At 37.4% G+C, this 21,108-nt stretch overlaps 1 protein-coding gene across 1 annotated transcript in view; it reads right to left on the bottom strand.

The window, feature by feature from the left end:
* TAF1B (TATA-box binding protein associated factor, RNA polymerase I subunit B) overlaps positions 1-4,949 on the bottom strand; it is a 41,340-nt gene extending 36,391 nt beyond the window's left edge. Inside the window, exons 1-4 of the mRNA XM_070955370.1 lie at positions 4,861-4,949; positions 3,699-3,797; positions 3,411-3,501; positions 1,484-1,581 (exon numbers count right to left, since the gene is read on the bottom strand). Of these exons, the coding sequence (XP_070811471.1) occupies positions 1,484-1,581; positions 3,411-3,501; positions 3,699-3,797; positions 4,861-4,878 (306 nt within the window). The 5' untranslated portion in view covers positions 4,879-4,949. The remainder of the gene's footprint in view (positions 1-1,483; positions 1,582-3,410; positions 3,502-3,698; positions 3,798-4,860) is intronic.
* Positions 4,950-21,108: the final 16,159 nt, after the last annotated feature.

The raw sequence follows: 21,108 nt of genomic DNA, 5'->3' as shown, positions 1-21,108 counted from the left end.
TTTTTAGTTTTATTGCCCAGAGTAGTTCTGTAAATGAGATGGGTGATCTCTAAGTTTGGTAAATAAATATTAGCCCATGAATTTAAAAAGGTTTACACACTTGAGTGGGAGGTCCTTAGTTACTCATGTCCTAACCATCTCTCAACAACTCTATCACTAAAAAGATTACTCTATATGGAGCTGCCCTTGACCACCACTTGGAAGTTACAGAATGTGATGGCACAGACAGCAATGGACATGTCATGTTCTGGTTATATATCAACTCTGCTTCATGTACAGCACTGGTTGCCAGTTGGCTTCCGGGTTCAATTCATGGGCCTGGTCACTACCAGGGTCTGTTTATTTGAGGGTCCGTGTGTCAGATAATTTCTGATTGCCCAGTGAGCTCAAGCGGAGTACATAGGTCCAATTAATTAAAATGAGTCTTATCAGGACCTGGGCAGTACCTCCTTTCTGTTCCAGCGCTTGCCCTCTAGAAGAGCATCCCCTGAAGATTTGTACAGCTCCAACTCTACAACTGTTTTTCAAGTACTTAAAAAGGTGATTCTGCTCCCGGGCCTGGGCTTAACTAGGGTAGGTGCCTAGCCTTTGTTAGTTTATTAATCTATGTTTTGTCCCTAATAAATTCCCTGAGAGGTCAGATAAATTTTATGTGTACCTTCTTTTTCAGGATCTAAAATAATTTACTACGCATGCAGTAGCTAAACTGTGTTGCTATGATGAACATAAGACATAATTGATTAAAAATGTATTACCTTTGTTTTAAACTTTTTTTTTGTTTGATACATTGTAACTAATAAATTGTTATGGGATATATGGTTTTTAATTTTATAGCTATTAGCGTTTTAGATGTGTACCACTGGATAATAAATGCATTGATACAGTAAGAGGAATGAATGTTACATTATGTGATTATTATTTTTTTGGCCAGTTATTAGCATATCATTGTATCTACTTGTTTCATTGTTTTCATTCTTTTATATTTTGCTGATCACTGACCAAATAAATATTATTGTATTGTATTGTCTGTTTGGTGTATGCTTAGTTATTTATTTTTTCAGGCATGGATGCTTTTTTATTGACTGATCTTTCTTTTTTTATTGTAAGCCACCCACAGTTTTCTGTGAGTTGGACAGTCTCCAAATCTAATAATAGATAAATGCTATTACATCCCAAACATCAAATAATAATTATAATACAAAGAACTTTTAGGAAAACTTTATCCTTCACATATCACTTACTTGAAATGTGCATAACAGATATTTGGGAGGTTTTTCCTTCTTATTCTAAATCAAGATTCCAGATTATATATATAAAAAAACCCACAAAGCCATTATGTGGGCTTTTTATGTTTTGGTTTGCTTAGTGTATGTTGCAGGAACCTAACCATAGTCTAGTAGACTGTGTAAACACAGAAAAGTGCTTTATTTTTCAAATGCTTAAGAAAACTGTGATTAACTTCATTAGGAAAAAAGCAAAATACCTTCATCTGAGAAGAAACTCCTAAAGATTGCAGAGCTTCAGCTTGTTTTCGAAGAATATACTGAAAACCTTCACATATAAACCATTCCCAGCCTTTATCTGAAAATTAAGAAAAAGTGAAATCTTATGAGTAGCTTATATTTGTCAGGGATCAAATTATATCAGTTAGAAACTTTTAAGAATAGGTTGTTAAACATTATTAGGGAGCAAATATTGAAAACAGACAAATATAAATTGCACAATCAACATCTACCTACCAGATAGATCTAAAAGATGACAATGACAAACCACCTTTGTATCATCCTACATGATGTGTATTATCAGCATACTGGTTATACCCAATCCCAAAATGACAGATGACCTTACCCAGGAGATTCATACTGATTTCAAACAGAAGGGTCAAGAGTATCTAGCCTTGTGGCACTCTACTTCTCAGGGGCGTTAAGCTCAATTTCTGCCTTTCAACAACAACATCTAAACGCAACCATGAAGAAAGGAGAACCCATGTACAAGTGTCTTCTACACCTCATTCCTGCAGGTGCTCCAGAAGGATATCTTGATCAATAGTTAAAGCCCTTGAAGAGTTTTCAGCAATCAAGAATTAAGGTCCTCGCACCAGCCCCTTCCCAGCTCCAATAAAAATAACCGAAAAGCATGATCTGTGCTGTTTCAGCTAACACAGGTGGTCCTTAGCTTACAACCGCTTATTTAGTGACTTTTCAAACTTGCACAAGGGAGACTTATAATAGGTCCCGAGTTCTGGTTGTTGTAGTAAGCTGCCATGATGTGATCATGACTACCAACATTCCCTGCATCACTTAAGAGATGACTGTTCCAGGCCCTATCACTATCATAACTTGAGAACTACCTGTACTGAAGAGATTTGAGATAATCCATTTTCTCCAGGATACTTTTTTATAACTCACTATGTACCCATGTGTCTGCAAGGCTAATTTTTTAAAAACTGAACCTTAAATTTTAACACTGCGCGCTGGCCAGCTACTCCTTACACACACATGCACACCAGAAACTGGAAGACCAGGTGACCGGCACGCATGCTGGAAAATTGCTCTTCCAGTTTCCAGTGCTCCTCTGTGCGCGCGCACTCCCGTTTCGGCACTCGGTGCCGAAAAGGTTCACCAACACTGCCCTAGATGTTAGAGATTGAAAAAAATGGCAAAAGTTGCAGCATTGTTCTTGTTTTTAAGATGCAAGGGTAGAGAAAACTATTTAGATCCAAAAGCCTAATCAGCACTCTGTCTCATCATCTGGAGGAGTCATAATCAATTTACATGTTTTGTTTGAATACATTTGGCATGCTTGAATCTATTATTACTCTATATACTTCCTATATATAGTTGTTTTTAATAAATACCAGTCCTAATGCACTTTTAACAGTACTGATTGTGAAACACATATCCTCAATTTTGAGTATTAAAAAAAAGATTCCGAAATGTAGTCTTGCAAAAGAAGATTTTTAGAAAACACAATAAAATTATCTCGATATAAGTTAATGACTTCAGATTCTTACCACAGTGTAACCATGTGTCTAGAGAACATTTCTGGCTCTGCAGACTGGCTGTGGGGGGGGGGGATTGTTTTCTGTACACACCTGCTTGTGAAAAACACCCACACTACTTGCACAGCCTGGTTCTCAATGGGCCACAGCCTAGTACCCCTGGTCTAGAGGATTAGTTTCGTAAGATGATGCTAAAACTCCAGCTATGAATAAACCTATAACCGACAGATTATATTTATTATAAACCTATAACCCACAGATTGTATTTATTACCCCCACTGAAGAACTGATATAAACAAGCACACCATATTGGATGAGAAGGCTGTAAACTTGTTCAGCATTAGCTGTATATGATGGGAAAATTATATTTTACACTTTTATAATAGACTGATAAAAAAATAAATCTTACCAAATTTATTCTTCCTTTTTCTTAATCCTCTAGAGATAGACTGTGCCCTTGCATTAGTAATAACATCACCAGTTTGAACTTCTCTAGTCTTCTGCAAGTTTTGAAAACATGTATTGTTAATACACATGCCCAAAATTATTCAGCTAAAACAATTAGATCAGATGTACAACTATTTAAGAAGTTCATAGATTGCATTCATGTATTTGATGTTAATAATTAATATTTAAAGATTTACACTTACACTTAAGGTGAATTTTAAAATTGGGAAGTAAATAACAGCAACCTTACTTCTATGACGGTGTGGCAAGATGTGCAGTAAAATCTGCCTTCTTCTGTAATGCTCCAGCTGACAGCAGAACAATATCCACAAGGTTCATTGTAGTCTCTCTAAAACAATGTGAAAATGTCCATACTTTTCATTCTATCCAAATGCACAATGCAATAAATATTTAAGGGAAAAAAATCAGCATATAACAACAAGCACCCTATTTAGACCTAATATACCATCTGCATGTAACATGGCTTTTTAAAACTACTACTGTCCTGCATATCTGCAAATAAATTCAGGGCCGTTTCCTTCAACTAAGCATGAATATAATTGCACTTGAATTTTTGACATACAGTCCTATGTATGTTTACTAGACAAAAGCCCCTTCATTGCAGTGAAGTTTATTTTATAAAAACAAAGCGCTACCACCACTATTATGCAACTAAATATTTACTCTCACAACTGTGCTTCTTGGCTTTGCAACTCAAATCCACAAACCCTGGTAGCACAATTGGGGGAGGGCATAAAACAGTGGAGAAGGAATAGCGGATAGATACAGTCAATTCAACTCCACTATTAAGATGCATGACTTCATACACGGTTTTGAATGTTGCAAATTTTATTCCCTTTTCCCTTGCATCCAAACCATGCAAGGAACAGCAGCATAGGAAGAGGTTTGGCAACCCCAACACACCTTACAAAGGGATGAAAATTCAAGCAACACATTCAAGAAACGATGAAATTTAGTGACACAAGATCCAGACTATCATTACTAGATGGCCGTTAAGAAAGCATTCGGTGCCTCTTTACTGCTGCAACTTGGTCTTCCATAGTTTTACATCCAGATCGTAGCTCCTAGAATAGATTAAATATGTCCTCAAGCTGTGTTTTTCCTCTCTCAAAAGGATCCTGAATTCAACCAATTAAAACTTTCTCCAGCTTGGCGGTGAAATAAAATAAAATTTTTAAAAAAGCAAACAGCCTCCAACAGCTACCGACGGGCTGTTACAGAGTCGTGCTTTTTTTAAAACAACAACAACAACAACAACAACAGATCCCTCCTATGGGACGACATTATTTGTCTGCAAATGAATAAATTATTTTCCCGCCTTTTTCCCCTCTAATGTCCGTTGCTGAAATGCCGCCACCTCCCCCCCCCCACCAGGTACACCCCAACCTCACCGCGTCCTCTTCCTCCATCGCGCGCACCCTGTTTCACGCGGCAGCGATCAGCGCGACTGCGCCATAGCAACCAAACTCGGGATGCCGAGGAGCAACGGAAACAGCTGCCGGCCGGGAAAAGAGGCGTCTTCCTCTTGGGTTCCGACGTTGGTCATAACAGCGTCCGCTTTCTTGCTTGAAGATTTTAAACTTGCTGTAGCTCTTAAATCGAAGTCCAACCTATCTCCGAGGGATGATGGCTGGAAATGAAAAGTAGAAATGTTTATTTTGAGTGAAAGAATGAAAGAATGGATGAATAACTATTGGACACGTGTCATTTGGGGAAAGCCACCGCAACAAACGTTCCGGGATATATATATTGGTTATATAACTTGGTTACGTAGGAGAAACCTGGCTGAAAGAAAAACATATATATATATATATATATATATATATATATATATATATATATATATATATATATATATATATATATATATATATATATATATATATGTTATGGATTATGGATTTATCAATAACAGTGGTGTATTATTTGGCTTTCTTGGAAAAATGCAAAGTAATAAACTGAGTTTAATTTAAAATAAACAGATACTTCCAATCACCTCCTTGCAGCAATATTGTAAGCAAGGAAGAAGAGTACAATGGCTCATTAGTATTTTACAGCTACAGTCCAAACTTTGCTGTCTCTCTACATTGGGCTAAATTTTATTTACATTCATTTAGCCCATTTATAATCTGCATTTCTGGCAAGCAGTGAATATTCAAGACAGCTAAAAACATTAAGATAAGGAACAATCTGAAAAAATACAAATGTAATTTGATCCTAAAAGTAACTAGCAATTAAAGGCCAGGGAAGGAGGTATATCTTTAACTAAACTGTTTCACTATGAGATACTGGTGCATTTTTTTCAAACAATTATTGTTGTGAAAGTTTATAGCACTGTGTATTATAGAAATTAAATAGAAGAGTATGTCTTTTTATGTTCCTTTTCTTCCTTTTATGATTTTACTTCGAAGAGCAGAAATTGATTTCATCAGTTCAAAGATAATATAAAATGTACAGTTACTTTTTTATCTATCTGATATTTTAGGCCTCTGTAGTACTTTTAACATGCAGCATCATTTTATAATTAGTAATCAGTTTTTACCTTTTGTTGGAAGAAAAATCCAGGTCCAGGTCCAAGCCGAGAATAAAATGGAGGCTGCTTAAGAAAGAAGGTCCATTCATTCATTCATTCATTCTGTGAAATGTAAATGCCTTATTCCCTATTGTGTAAATAATGTATATATGGGACATCGGGGGTTAACTTATTCTTTGGTTCCTAATGTATTCATAATTCACCACTCCCATCTTTGACTCCACCCCTTGTGTATATAAGGAGCCACCTTCACCATTTTCCCCGCTTCTATCTGTGAATATTCAGTGAATATAGAATGCCTGTTATAATTAAAGAGAAATATATTTAAACCTCTAACTCTTATTATCATTATTGAGTCTGATCCTGAAAATATTGCAACAAGCTGGTAGCAGAGGATGGTTAATTGACTCAATAAAATAAACATGTATAAGAAAGAAATAGAAAGCAACGATCTCAGATCAGAGATACTGAGAATAATAAAAATACAAAAGGATGACTACGATCTCATCGCGAACCTTCAAAACTTCTTGAAAGAAAACGAAGCAGCGAGAGAAAATAGCATCGAGACAGCCGAATTCAAAGAAACAAAAACGGTGAGCAACCCATCTATAAAAGAGAAAATAACGAGAAGAAAGAACAGAGATCCCGCTCAAAATTTCGAATGGCAGCCATCTTGTCTTCAACCGGCCACTGAGACAAGCAAAGCAGAGCCAATCACGATACACCATTCAAAATCTCTGGCGCGAAAAGAATCAAACAGTACAAAAAATAGTAAAGAAAATCTTTATTCTTCAGAAAGATCAAACACGGACACAGAAGAAACATCTATTAAACTGAAAGTAGAAGCGATCAAGAAACAACTATTTAAAACTTCTGATCCAAATTTAAAAATGACGAAAAAATCAACGGAAGTCAATGACCTAAAAGTAAAAAGACAAGCAAGCAAAAGGACAAACCAGAACATATCCAGTTCAATTCGTGCAGAAAGGATGACGACACCTGAGCCCAGAGGACCCTGCAGGTTTTTTCCCACACCGCAGACGGTTCCAGAGGTGGAGAGCTTCAAGCGGAGCGGCTTTGGCGAAAAGAGGCAAGCATCAGCCATCGGCAAGAAGATCAAGGTAGAGATGGAGACCGAATCGTCGGAGGAGGAACCTTACGAAGAAACTGCAGCGACAGAGGCTCCCTATGGCGGCTTCAACAGAAATACAAACTATGCACATGCGCAGATGCATTCAGAGAACTACAGAAGACATTATGATGAAGAAAAACCACTCAGACTAATGCACAGAATACCCACTCCATCCTGTGACTTTCAACACTTACGAGACCATGGACTACCCTCCGTTGTAAGTAGTGGGGATAATAATACTGGGGACTTACCTAGCGATTTTCCAAAACTTAGAATTGATGGCATTAATTTGTGTGGGAATGTGGTGGCCATAAAACATGTTTAAACCAGTTTAACTGGTTGGACACTTGTATGGAGCTTAGCACCGAAATAACCAGACAATGAAAAGCGGGTTCACATGGATACTATATGAAGGGCCCTATTCATTCTCTCATTGTTTTTAACATAGGATGTGCCTGCTAAAGCAAAGATATCTCCTTGTATAAACATCCTGGGATACAAAGTAAAAATATCTCTTATCTCCTTCCTGAGAATCACATTCCTGAGAAGCAGATAACGGAGATGGGCCTCTCGCCTAATAATATCTGAGAATTGTAAAAAGCCAGAGTTAAAGTTCTGCTTTGCATCATTACTATTGTTTTCCCATCTCTTGTACGTAATGTGAGATGTGTAGTCATAATAACGCCTTCTGATGACGCTGTTTTTTGGTACCTAATAAAAGAGATTGTAGCCTTTTGTTTGCTGCTCTCTCATCCCGAGAAAACACTTGTCCTGTGTTTTTTCTAATCTGGACCATACATGAGAAGCCCACCAGGATGAATTCAACATCTGGTGTCCCCGACGTGATCTCTGAAACAGATACGTCTCGACGTGATAACCCGCTGAGGCTATACGTTTCTTGGAACCCCTGTTCTCACCGCCTGGAAGAGGCTGTGCACCACGATTTAGCCTGAAACACGGCAACAATCTTTCGTGAGTATGGGGGGGAGGTCTTTCCAAGCAGCAGACGCAGTATCTGAGGAGCTTGGTGAGATATCCAAGACTAATATTATTGTTTTTAAAAAGATAACGGGAAAGTCCTGCCCGTGATAAAAAAAGAATTTGATCTACCTTCTAAAATACTTTTGGCAATAAAAGGGCTCTTTAAAAAGTGAATATGTGGAAGCAGATGGGAACATGCCTCCACAAACCTCCCCAGCCCTGAAAAATTTTTTGCACTCTGGAGATTAGTTATAGAGTGTTTTATGATACATTAAAAATAAATAAATAAAAAAGCCTTCAGGACACTGTTAATAGTTCCTTTTCAGACTTTGTTGAGAGATTGCTCTCACGTTAAATCACCCACACAGACGCACGGCATGAAATTAAACATCAGCTCATTCTGAAGGAGTCAGTTACACCCCCACTAAGCAGAATTTAAAGAAACAGTTAGACAAAAAAAGGGGGATGGAATACAAAAAGAAATTGCTGAAATGCTTTCTGTGTGTCTGCCGGCTGCAATTTTGCAAGCTTCTTCTGAATGTGCTTAACAAGCCTTCAGAAAAATGCTTGTCTCTGGCAAGCGTCAACAAAAGCTCCGGCTTTTAAAGTTACCCAAAGTTAAATTTGCAACAATTACTGGGTACTATTAATTGGGACTGCTCATATTTCTCTTTACCCATGCATTTACTTAGCCCATTATTTGAGTTATTGACTAAAAGAAAAAAGCCAGGAGATTTAATTCTGTTTTAAAACAGTAAAAAGTACATTGCTTTATTTGTCTCATTACCATCTAAAAATGTTTTACCCTTTATTTAAGCTATTGCTGAAATTATAACCTTGGGACATAATCCAGACTGTCGAAGAAATGGAACTGATCTAATAAATATTATTCTTTCTATCTCAAAATCTGACTTTTACTTTTATCTTCAGAATAATTCATCTCTTCAGTGTGCTCTAACTGACTATGTAAGCTGTATTTCATATTATTTGCCTAAAGATCCTAGGTTTACTTGCTTAATGATTTTCTCCAGAGGAGCCATTGCTTACAAGGATACTCATGACGACATCTGGAAAGAATCTTACACTAATTGTCTGCGACTATCTTAGCTTTCACACTTTTTCTCAACAAGCTTTTAATTTGATCTCTGACTCTCAGTATGTTTCTCAGGCTGAAAAAATAAATAAATAAATAAATAAATTGTTTATTGTTCTTCCCACCCGGGGTTTAGCAGGAAATAAAATTAGAGCCTGTCTAAATGGGAAGACTCAGATAATTTGAACTAATCAACTTGAAGTGATTTCTGTTAAAAATATTTTGTTGATGTACATCTATAATGATAGTGTGTGGAATTGATATGCTTGGCTGGCCAGCAAAAATTGACTGGGTTTGAACTTGAAACTGTGGAAAACCGGGTAATGGTTATGGGCCCATATCACTTTTTGTGATTATGACTGTTGCCTGAATTTTTTCACTGTTTTGGGAATAAACTAGTTCATTGAAATAATTTGAATGACTGATTCGCATGAAGGATGTATTATACAAAAGGTCTGATTGCAGTACAGATGTGAATGGGTGTGTATTGGATTGCATGAAATGTAATTTTGTGTATAAGCACCTTTTTTCTTTTCTCTCCCTGCCCTCCGAGGAGAAGGGAGGCTTGGTCTGTTTTAAAAAAATTTTCCTTTCCCTCGCCCCCTCCCTTTTTTCCCTGGGAGATGAGAGGCACGAAAAGGGGGGGGGTTACTTTGTACTTTTAACCATTTTTTTTTCTCTCAGAGAACGAGCCAGAGAAAGGCGGGAGTGAAAGGGTGATATCTGATACCTGCCTTTGCAGAGCACTGAATGGCTCAGAATGCAATTTTGATTTTTTTCCTTCTGAACATTTTTGACGTTTTAAATACTTTCATACCCAATTCTATTTCAGAGCATTGACTCAAAATGCTCCTTAATGTTTTTATGTCTACGTGCATTTTGCATACTTAACAAATGGCATGTTTGTTCTTTGTTTGTCTGTTGTTTGTTTATTTGTTTTTTTGTTTGTCAGCAGCAAAAACTGCTGCCATTTTTAGGAATTATCACAGAGATGAGTTAGAAATTACAATATGTAGACAGAGAGATAAAATACTTAGGACATTTAATTAATGAAAGAAGTAACACCTGAAGAGTTGAGGAAATTTTTAGGATTGACTGGATATTGTAGGCTGTGAATAGATAATTGTGCTATTTTGAATAAAGACTGGTATGCAAAGAATCCAGTGTTACAGGGAATGTAAGAAGGAGTTGAATTGTTTAAGAGAAAGTTGGTTTGCACAGACGGGCTGGCTTGGAAGTCAGAATGGCAGTGAGAGAAGGACTTGAATGTTTAGTGTGATAAGGAGATTTGTTTATTGGAAGGTTATAGATATTGTGGGTAGTGGAGACAGAGATTGGAAAAGGGAAATGACAAAGCTGCAACTGCGCTCATGGTTATATCTTCCATCACACCATGGGACAGTCATGCCTATTTTCATCAAAATAAAAAGCATTAGCGAAACAATTTGGTCTCATGGCAGCTGAAGCAACTGCCATCATACAACAATGTCCTACCTGTAGTCAACAAGCTCATTCTATCCCTATGGGTATAACCCTAGAGGGCTTAAAACTTGTGAAATCTGGCAAATGGATGTAACTCAATACCCATCCTTTGCCCCATGGAAATATTTGCATGTTTCCGTGGACACTTATTCAGGATTTATTATGGCATCTCCACAAAGGGGAGAAGCAACCAAACATGTAATAAATCATTGTATTCGGATTTCTGCATCGATGGGACGCCCAATTGAATTTAAAACTGACAATGGATCTACTACACTAGTACTGCCTTTGCAAACTTTTGTAACAAGTGGTCCATCACACACACATTTGGCTTATAAAATTGAAAGAGGAAAAATGCCTCGGCCTCCCAGCCATGCAAAACAAACTCAATCTTTGTTTATATACTTTGAACTTTCTTAACCTGACTGGACAGCCTCCCACATCGGCTGCGACCCGTCATTTTTCTGCTTATCCATCAGCTGCCCTAAAACCAAATGTCTATTTCTACCAACAACCTGATCCTGCATGGAGAGGACCTGCTGACCTTATTACCTGGGGCCATGGATATGCTGCTGTCCAGGACAATGATCGCATCATTTGGATCCCCAAAAGACACGTAAGACCATTTCATTTACAACAAAAAGAAGGAGAAACCCTTGGTGCTGACATTTAAGAGAAAAAACATCTTGCTGAGTCCTCCCGGCAACAGACTCTTAACGCAAGGTGGTGACCATCAGCTTTGCAGAACTACACCGGAAGTTGGTCCCCTGCGCACAGCGGAAGATTTCATCAGGAGAAAAAATACCTTCACATTGTACATATACATTTTAACACTTTCTTACACATACTAATAGTAGAATTGTTTTTCTAATTTTGCTAGTAATTTTGTTTCACACGTATAAGTGACTATGATTTGTTTATGGCCTTGGACATTGTTAGCTTTGGGACTCTCAAGTGACCATGTAAGAACACTCCTGCCACAAACGCATTGTCTATGCACAAGGTCCTTACTTTCTACCTAAGTCTACTCCAACACCTAAGGTTCCCATATTGACATTTCCAGCTGAGGGGGGAGTGGATAAGGACAATGGGCCACTGTAACAATTACATAAAGGAGATTATATATCATGGATTCTGGAATTAAGTCACGATCTTGCATCTATTGCCCCTACATCTCATGATCCTTCATGTCAGCAGCCTCTATATTCAATCATGATGGGACAGTAATAAAAGACATTCAAATAGCTGCTAATCGGACAAACTCCACTACTCCTATTTCCTAAACCACACCCATCACTGACACTGGGTGGCTCATTAAAAACTCAGATATCCAGAGGCATCTTGCCCAATCTCGGGTGGCAATGAACTATTGGGATCTTCATTTATTAAATAACTGGACAGTATATATGTTCAACGAGACTATCAAGGTGCTGAAGCTGATGAATAAAGAACTGGCTGAAATCAGAGAGGTAGTCTTACAAAACCGATATGCCTTAGCTAAAGGAGGCGATTGTGCCCTTATACATTCACATTGTTGTACCTATGTATCTGATTATCAGTATAACATCACTCACACCATAGAACATATGGAAAACTTGATCAAAAAACAATCCCTTATCATCCAATGGATCTGGCGCCATTGACACCTGGACTGCTCTTTGGTCATGGCTCCTGGATGGTTCTTGGTTGAAATCAATTATGCCAACTATTGTATCTATAATTGTACTGCTTGTTTTGCTTTGTTGCTGTATCCAATGTCTCCCCTCCCTTCTGCAAATGTGCAAAGGTTTTATTCCCTCCAATAGGAAGGACGTCCTGATAAGTGAAACCAAAGCCCTTCTGGAACTGGAGGAACAAATCAGGTGTGGTCAGAGGAGGTGCTCGGGACTTGCAAGATAGGGCTTCCAAGATAACTCAGAGGTTACAAACTCCTGACATGTGGTTTTCTTGGGTGTCTGGATTCGGATGGATTTACAATTTGTGTGAGTGATTTGTGGAAATGTACAACTCAGAAACTTGATGGCCTACCTCGCTTGACATCTCCTGGCCACTTTTCCACTAACTTTGTTCACCATAATAAAAGGATGGGTGAGCTAAAAACATTTGCAGAAACCAGATGGCTGAAGAACATATTGTCTACTGTACTCATGATCATTGCTTTGCTTATTTCTGTATGTTGTAGTATTCAATGTATTATTGCTTTGTTTGCTATGATGATAGACATGTTTCCCAGGCATAAAGAGAACATCATAATAACAATACAGCTGAACCTAGTTACAAAAAACAAAAACAGAGGAAATGTGGGAATGTGGTGGCCATAAAACATGTTTAAACCAGTTTAACTGGTTGGACACTTGTATGGAGCTTAGCACCGAAATAACCAGACAATGAAAAGCGGGTTCACATGGATACTATATGAAGGGCCCTATTCATTCTCTCATTGTTTTTAACATAGGATGTGCCTGCTAAAGCAAAGATATCTCCTTGTATAAACATCCTGGGATACAAAGTAAAAATATCTCTTATCTCCTTCCTGAGAATCACATTCCTGAGAAGCAGATAACGGAGATGGGCCTCTCGCCTAATAATATCTGAGAATTGTAAAAAGCCAGAGTTAAAGTTCTGCTTTGCATCATTACTATTGTTTTCCCATCTCTTGTACGTAATGTGAGATGTGTAGTCATAATAACGCCTTCTGATGACGCTGTTTTTTGGTACCTAATAAAAGAGATTGTAGCCTTTTGTTTGCTGCTCTCTCATCCCGAGAAAACACTTGTCCTGTGTTTTTTCTAATCTGGACCATACATGAGAAGCCCACCAGGATGAATTCAACAATTTGCAAGAGTGGTATCAGCAACTCCAGGTTGCCTTTATGAAAGAAAACCTGCTGTTTTTTATCACCAGTCCTCCAAGAAGACCTTGGACTTTAAAAATAGATTGTTTACACCATAGAGCATTTTACCTAACAATATCTAGTGTGTCTCCTGCAATGTATCATAGCATCAAACCAAACCTAACTGTTACAGAAATAATTCAATGCATGTTTAATCTGTTTCACAGCGATAGTGTAGCTACCACTACAAGAATGTCTAAGGATTTCTTTTCTTCCAGAGTAAAACCAGGGGTTTCCATAAGTGAGCATTTGATATCTCTAAACAAAATAAGAGCTGAACTGCATTTGAGGGGGGAAGTAATTTCAGATCAAACAATGAAAAGTGTTATTATCAATTCACTTGATTCATCATGGGATAGTTTTATGTCACACTTAGACACCATCAATCTAGGATATTTATCCATAGAAAATCTATCTAACAAATTGATAGCAGAAGACAATTCAAGAAAAAATCGATCCAGCAATCACACAGAACACAAATCTTTTAGGAAGGTAGCCTTCCAAGAAAAATATAATGAAGCTTTTAAATGCCATAATTGTGGGTCCAGGGAACACAATAGAAGAGACTGTCCCAAAATCTCAAAGGAGAGACATAGGTCAGAGCATAGGAGCAAATACAATTATAGACAGTCTTCCACAGATAGACATAAATATAGAAGCCCACCAAATTACAGAGAAAGTAGAGGGGGTAGAGAAAATTCAAAAGAGAGAAAATCTGGTTCACTGAATGGACTAAATAAACAAGACAGCACTAAAACACAACAAAATGAGAACAATAATTGGCTTATTGATTCTGGGGCAACCAACCACACCACTAATGACAAAAATATATTGTCTTCATTTACAGAAGATAAATTTGTAATAAAGGTAGCTAATCAAGAAAAGGTTCAAGTATTAGGCAGAGGAAATGTGACCTTGCCTGGCCTAGGAAAAATAGAGGGGGTATTGTTAATTCCAGAAATACCTCATAACATACTAAGTGCTATAAAACTAAGCAGAGATTCTGACATCAATATAGTTTTCTCAAAGGGGAAAGCAACTTTAGAGAAGGACAAAACAAATGTAGGCACTGTGATGATTAAAGGAGGCCTACCCTATCTAATAACAAAAGAAAGATGGTTACATAACATTGATTCAAATATGGAAGATTGTAGTGAGGCAGATGATGAAAATGTTAGTAACAGTGACAATGATGAATGTAAAATATCTCATGATCACGCAAATACACACAATGAGAAGAAACCAAGAATAGGTAAGCCAATTCATGATGAGTGTGCTCACATCTTGCATAGGAAGTTAGGACATGCAAGTTTTCCTGTAGTACAAAAAATGACTGAACACGCAGAAGGTGTCAAAATAAAAAATTGTGAAAATTATTTGGAATGCTCAGTATGTAAATCCACTAAACTAAAAACTAGTCCCAGACCAAAAAAATCCAACAGATCAACTAACAAAATTTTTGACTTAGTACATATGGACTTAGTTGGTCCATTAACTCCATCAATCACTTATAGAAAACGTTACTTCCTAACAATAGTAGACGATTACAGTCGCTATGGTTTTGTTTACACATTGAAACACAAGGATGAAACCTTTCAGAAATTTAAGGAATTCTACAAACGCATAGAAACACAACATAATGTCAGAATAAAACAAATTATGACAGATAGGGGATGTGAATTCATGTCTAAAGAATTCTCCCAATGGTTAAAGGATAGAGGAATGCTACATTTCACATCTAGTCCATTTTCTGCGTTCCAAAACGGGATTGCAGAGAGAAAGAATTCCACACTACAAACCATGATTAGGTGCACATTAGAGGATGCTGGTTTAGGCAAACAATTTTAGTCAGAAGCCTTACATTATTCAAATTACACTCAAAACAGAACCTGGTCCAGTATTGTGAATAAAACACCATATGAGGTGATGTATAATAGGAAACCTAAATTAGCACACATGCACATATTTGGAGTCACTGCAGACGTACACATACCTAAGCAGTTGAGGAGAAAGGGAGAAAACGTATCCAGAAGATTAAGATTTATGGGATATGAAACTGGCACCAAAGGGTACAGATTCATTGATAATAATAACAAATTTATAGTTTCCAGAACAGCTGTGTTCCATGAACAGGCCAATTGGTCTAAATTACATCTTAATGAAATATTTCCAAATAAATGCAAAGATACAAAATCTTGTGAGGAGGGGACAATAGAAAATCAAAATATCAACAAAAATAAAAACAAAAACAAAACTTGGACAAATAGTCAGCACAAAATAAAGACAGACACATTAACCAAAAAAGAAGCAAGATATTTGCATGATTACCATAGCAAACCTGAAAGAGCTATTAGAAACAATAGAAATCAAATACCAAATAAATACAGAGATTACATAATGCATATGGATGGTGAACAAATGACACCTAATACATATGAGGAAGTATTAAAACTCCCTCGTGAAGAAAAGGAAAAGTGGGAACTAGCTATGAAAAAAGAGATGGAAAGTTTGCAAGGATTAAATGTGTTTACACCTGCGATAGCACCTAAAGATAAAACAATTATAGGTACCAGGTGGATTTATAAAATTAAGAATCTAGAAGGAGGCAATACTCTATACAAAGCTAGATTGGTTGCACAAGGTTATGCACAAAAATATCCGGAGGACTATACTGACACGTACTCCCCCACAGTAAGAACAGAGAGTGTTAAAACAGCTCTAGTAGTGGCATCTGCACTCAACCTTGATGTATTTCAATATGACATACAGACTGCGTATTTACACGCAAAGCTAGATAAGGAAATATATGTAAGAGCACCACACAGTCAATACACTAATAAGAATGAAATTTGGCTATTGAACAAGAGTCTATACGGATTAAAGCAATCTGGCAAAAGATGGTACGATTGCTTGGTAAAAGTGCTTAAGACCATGGATTTCAACGCTACCACTGCTGATAACTGTTTCTTTGTAAAAAAGAGTGATGATCACATTGAATTTGTATTAATTTATGTAGATGATATTTTATATATAGGAAAACACAAGGAGAGAAGAGAAACCTTTGTAAACAAGCTAAACGAACATTTCTCGTTGAAATCTCTAGGTAAAGTAAACAAATACCTTGGTGTACAAATTAACAAAACTAGAAGGGGATTCAAACTTACTCAGAAAGATAAAATCATTGAACTTCTGAACAAATGCAATTTAAACAATGCCAAACCCTGTGACACTCCTATGCAAACTGATTTCCTTAGAAACACTGATGAATCTTCCCCTGAATTCAAGGATAATACATTTTATAGATCAGTCATAGGTTCACTTCTTTATATATCTAATTGGACCAGACCAGATATTGCATTACCACTCAACTTATTGTCAAGATATGTTAGCAAACCTACATTGTATCATTGGGAAGCGGTCAAAAGAATTCTAAGATATCTGAAAAGTACATTAGACTTTTGCTTAGTATTAGAACCTAGTAATAATAAAGAACCAAAACTTACATGTTACGCTGATGCGGATTGGGCTGGAGATATATCATGCAGAAAAAGCACTTCTGGTTATATTTTTCTATTAAATGACTGTCCAGTTTACTGGTACACTGGTAAACAAGAACTGGTAGCCACTTCGACCACAGAAGCGGAATATGTTTGTTTGTCCAAAGCTGCAAATAACCTTGTATGGTTTAATGACTTGATTTCAGATGTTTGGAAAAAACCTGCTTTGCCTTTTGTTATGCATGAAGATAATAAAGCAGCCATTGAAATATCCAGATCCGATGCCATTGGACAAAGGTCCAGGCATATAGATATAAAATTTAAGCATGTGAGACAATTGTCTCAAGATGGATTTATCAAAGCAGTGCATTGTGATACCTCTGAACAATTAGCTGACATATTGACGAAGCCTTTACCTTCAAAACAGCACAAATATTTAACATCAAAATTATATGTCTTATATTGTCCTGAATCTGAATGTAATTGGTGTTGTATAGCGAACCGGCATTTAGAGGGGGATTTGTGAAATGTAAATGCCTTATTCCCTATTGTGTAAATAATGTATATATGGGACATCGGGGGTTAACTTATTCTTTGGTTCCTAATGTATTCATAATTCACCACTCCCATCTTTGACTCCACCCCTTGTGTATATAAGGAGCCACCTTCACCATTTTCCCCGCTTCTATCTGTGAATATTCAGTGAATATAGAATGCCTGTTATAATTAAAGAGAAATATATTTAAACCTCTAACTCTTATTATCATTATTGAGTCTGATCCTGAAAATATTGCAACACATTCATTCATTCATTCATTCATTTATTATTTCATTTCATTTCATTATTTATTTATTTATTTATTTTATTTATTTATTTCATCAAGCATGTATTTTATGACAGATACAAGTGTAAACATAATTATAAATACATGAAAAGGATACGAATGAAAGAAAACATTAGGACAGGGACGGTAGACATCCTGGTGTGCTTATGCATGCCCCTTACAGACCTCTTAGGAATGGGGTGAGGTCTACAGTAGACAGTCTAAGGTTAAAGTTTTGGGGATTTGGGGAAGAAATCACAGAGTCAGGTAGTGTATTCCAGGCGTTGACAACTCTGTTACTGAAATCGTATTTTCTGCAGTCTAGTTTAGATCGGTTTACCATGACTTTATATCTATTGTGTGCTCTTGTATTGTTTTGGTTGAAGTTGAAGTATTCATTGGCTGGTAGGCCATTGTAGCAGATGATTTTATGTACTATTCTTAGGTCAGACCGAAGACAGCGAAGTTCTAAGTTGTTTAAGCCCAAAATTTCAAGTCTGGTGGCATAAGGTATTTTGCTGCAAGCAGAGGAGTGGAGGAGGACTCTTCTTGTGAAATATCTCTGGACTCGTTCATTGTATTAATGTCCGATATGCAGTGCGGACTGCCTCAGACTCACAGGCTGATTCTGTTCATCAATAAACAGAATCTTTCTTTCCAATCAGCCTCCATTTTATTTCCAGCGCCTTTCTCCCAGCTTGGAACTGAACCAACACTTTAATGCATATTAATATTTTACAGATGCAATTAAAATCAGTATATTTATTTTAAAAATAAAATTACAATTTTGTTTCCTTTTCCTAGTAAAGAAGTCAAAAATATGCATTTGCTGTTGGAAATGTGAATGTTTTCAGAATTACATTCTGTAATATACTACATTTTGTGCATTTGCTTCATATATTGTCAGCTTTATCAAATAAAAAGTTCAAGTCATAGATATTAACTATGAAACCTTTCTCCTGCACTTAACAATATAAAATTAGTTTTTCTAAATCCTGGTGTTTATACTGCAGACCTATTTTTATTTCTTAGACATGCTGTTTGGGATTTTACAAATTAACTGACTTAGTAGCAGGCAAAATGCATTGCTTATTGCCCACCTTGGTCATTGTACCAGAATTTGAATTACTAAACTACTGCATTCCCTGCACATTTTTTAAAATTCTCATTTATTTTAGCAAGGTTATCTGGAGTCTCAACTATTGCACAATCTGTAGCTTGGCTGGCTGGTTCCTCTTACATATGTAAAAAAAATTACATATTTTTAAAGGGGGATCAAAATAACAGACTTTGAAGAAACCTTGGAGGTCTTCTAGTCCAACCAGTGGTGGGATTCAGCCAGGTCAGGCCCAAAATGGGGCATGGGGAAGACAGTGCATCCCCCTCCACATCCGGTTTTTGCTCCCAGGGAGGGTGAAGGAGGCCAAGTGCTGCCTGTCACACACCCTGGCCACGCCCATCAAGCCACGCCCACAGAACCAGTAGTAAAAAAATTTTAATCCCACCACTGAGTCCAATCTCCTGCTCAGGCAGGAAACCCTATACCCATTTCAGACAAATGGTTGTCCAATCTCTTCTTAAAAACTTGCAGTGTTGGAGCATTCACAACTTCTGGAGGCAAGTTGTTCCACTGATTAATTGTCTTAACTGTCAAGAAATTTCTCCTTTAGTTCTAGTTGTTTTTTTTCCTTGATTAGTTTCCCTCCATTGCTACTTGTCCTGCCTTCAGGTACTTTGGAGAAGAGGTTGACTCCCCCTTCTGTGGGGCTCTTAGATATTGGAACATTGCTATTTCATTAAACTAGACATACCTTGTTCCAGCAACTATTCTTTTTAACCTATGTTGATATACTGTTTTAATTCTTTTACAGCAATTAATACAGTCAGGTCCAGAAATATTGGGACATCGACACAATTCTAACATCTTTGCCTCTATACACCACCACAATGGAGTTGGAATGAAACAAACAAACACAATGTGCGTTAACTGCAGACTGTCAGCTTTAATTTGAGGGTATGTACATCCAACTCAGGTGAACGGTGTAGGACTTACAGCAGTTTGCATATGTGCCTCCCACTTGTTAAGGGACCAAAAGTAATGGGACAGAATAATAATCATAAATCAAACTTTCTCTTCTTAATACTTGGTTGCAAATCCTTTGTAGTCAATCACAGCCTGAAGTCTGGAACGCATAGACATCGCCAGACGCTGGGTTTTATCCCTGGTGATGCTCTGCCAGGCCTCTACTGCAACTGTCTTCAGTTCCTGCTTGTTCTTGGGGCATTTTCCCTTCAGTTTTGTCTTCAGCAAGTGAAATGCATGCTCAATGGGATTCAGGTCAGGTGATTGACTTAGCCATTGCATAACATTCCACTTCTGTCCCTTCAAAAACTCTTTGGTTGCTTTTGCAGTATGCTTTGGGTCATTGTCCATCTGCAGTGAAGTGCTGTCCAATGAGTTCTGCAGCATTTGGCTGAATGTGAGCAGATAATATTGCCCAAAACACTTCAGAATTCATCCTGCTGCTTTTGTCAGCAGTCACATCATCAATAAATACAAGAGAACCAGTTCCATTGGCAGCCATACATGCCCACGCCATGACACTACCACCATCATGCTTCACTGATGAGGTGGTATGCTTAGGATCATGAGCAATTCCTTTCCTTCTCCATACTCTTCTCTTCCCATCACTCTGGTACAAGTTGATCTTTTTTTTTTTTTTTAATTTGATTTATATGCCGCCCTTCTCCGAAGACTCAGGGCGGCTTACAATGTGCTCAGCAATAGCCTTCATCCTTTTTGTATATTTATACAAAGTCAGCTTATTGCCCCCACAACTGGGTCCTCATTTCACCTACCTTAGAAAGGATGGAAGGCTGAGTCAACCTTGAGCCTTGGCGAGATTCGAACCCTGCAGTAATTGCAGGCAGCTGGTCTTAATAAGCTTAATAACAGGGTGCTTTAAACCCCTGTACCACCAAGGCTCTTGGTCTCATCTGTCCATAGGATCTTGTTCCAGAACTGTGAAGACTTTGTTAGATGTTGTTTGGCAAACTCTAATCTGGCCTTCCTGTTTTTGAAGCTCACCAATGGTTTACATCTTGTGGTGAACCCTCTATTCACTCTGGTGAAGTCTTCTCTTGATTGTTGACTTTGACACACATACACCTACCTCCTGGAGAGTGTTCTTGATTTGGCCAACT

Source organism: Pituophis catenifer, unplaced genomic scaffold (genome assembly GCF_029215685.1).
Source record: "Pituophis catenifer annectens isolate HBS135680 unplaced genomic scaffold, rPitCat1.0.hap2 SCAF_1, whole genome shotgun sequence".
Lineage (NCBI taxonomy): Eukaryota > Metazoa > Chordata > Lepidosauria > Squamata > Colubridae > Pituophis > Pituophis catenifer.
The sequence above is the reverse complement of the archived record's forward strand: the minus strand, read 5'-3'. Positions and strand labels throughout refer to the sequence as shown.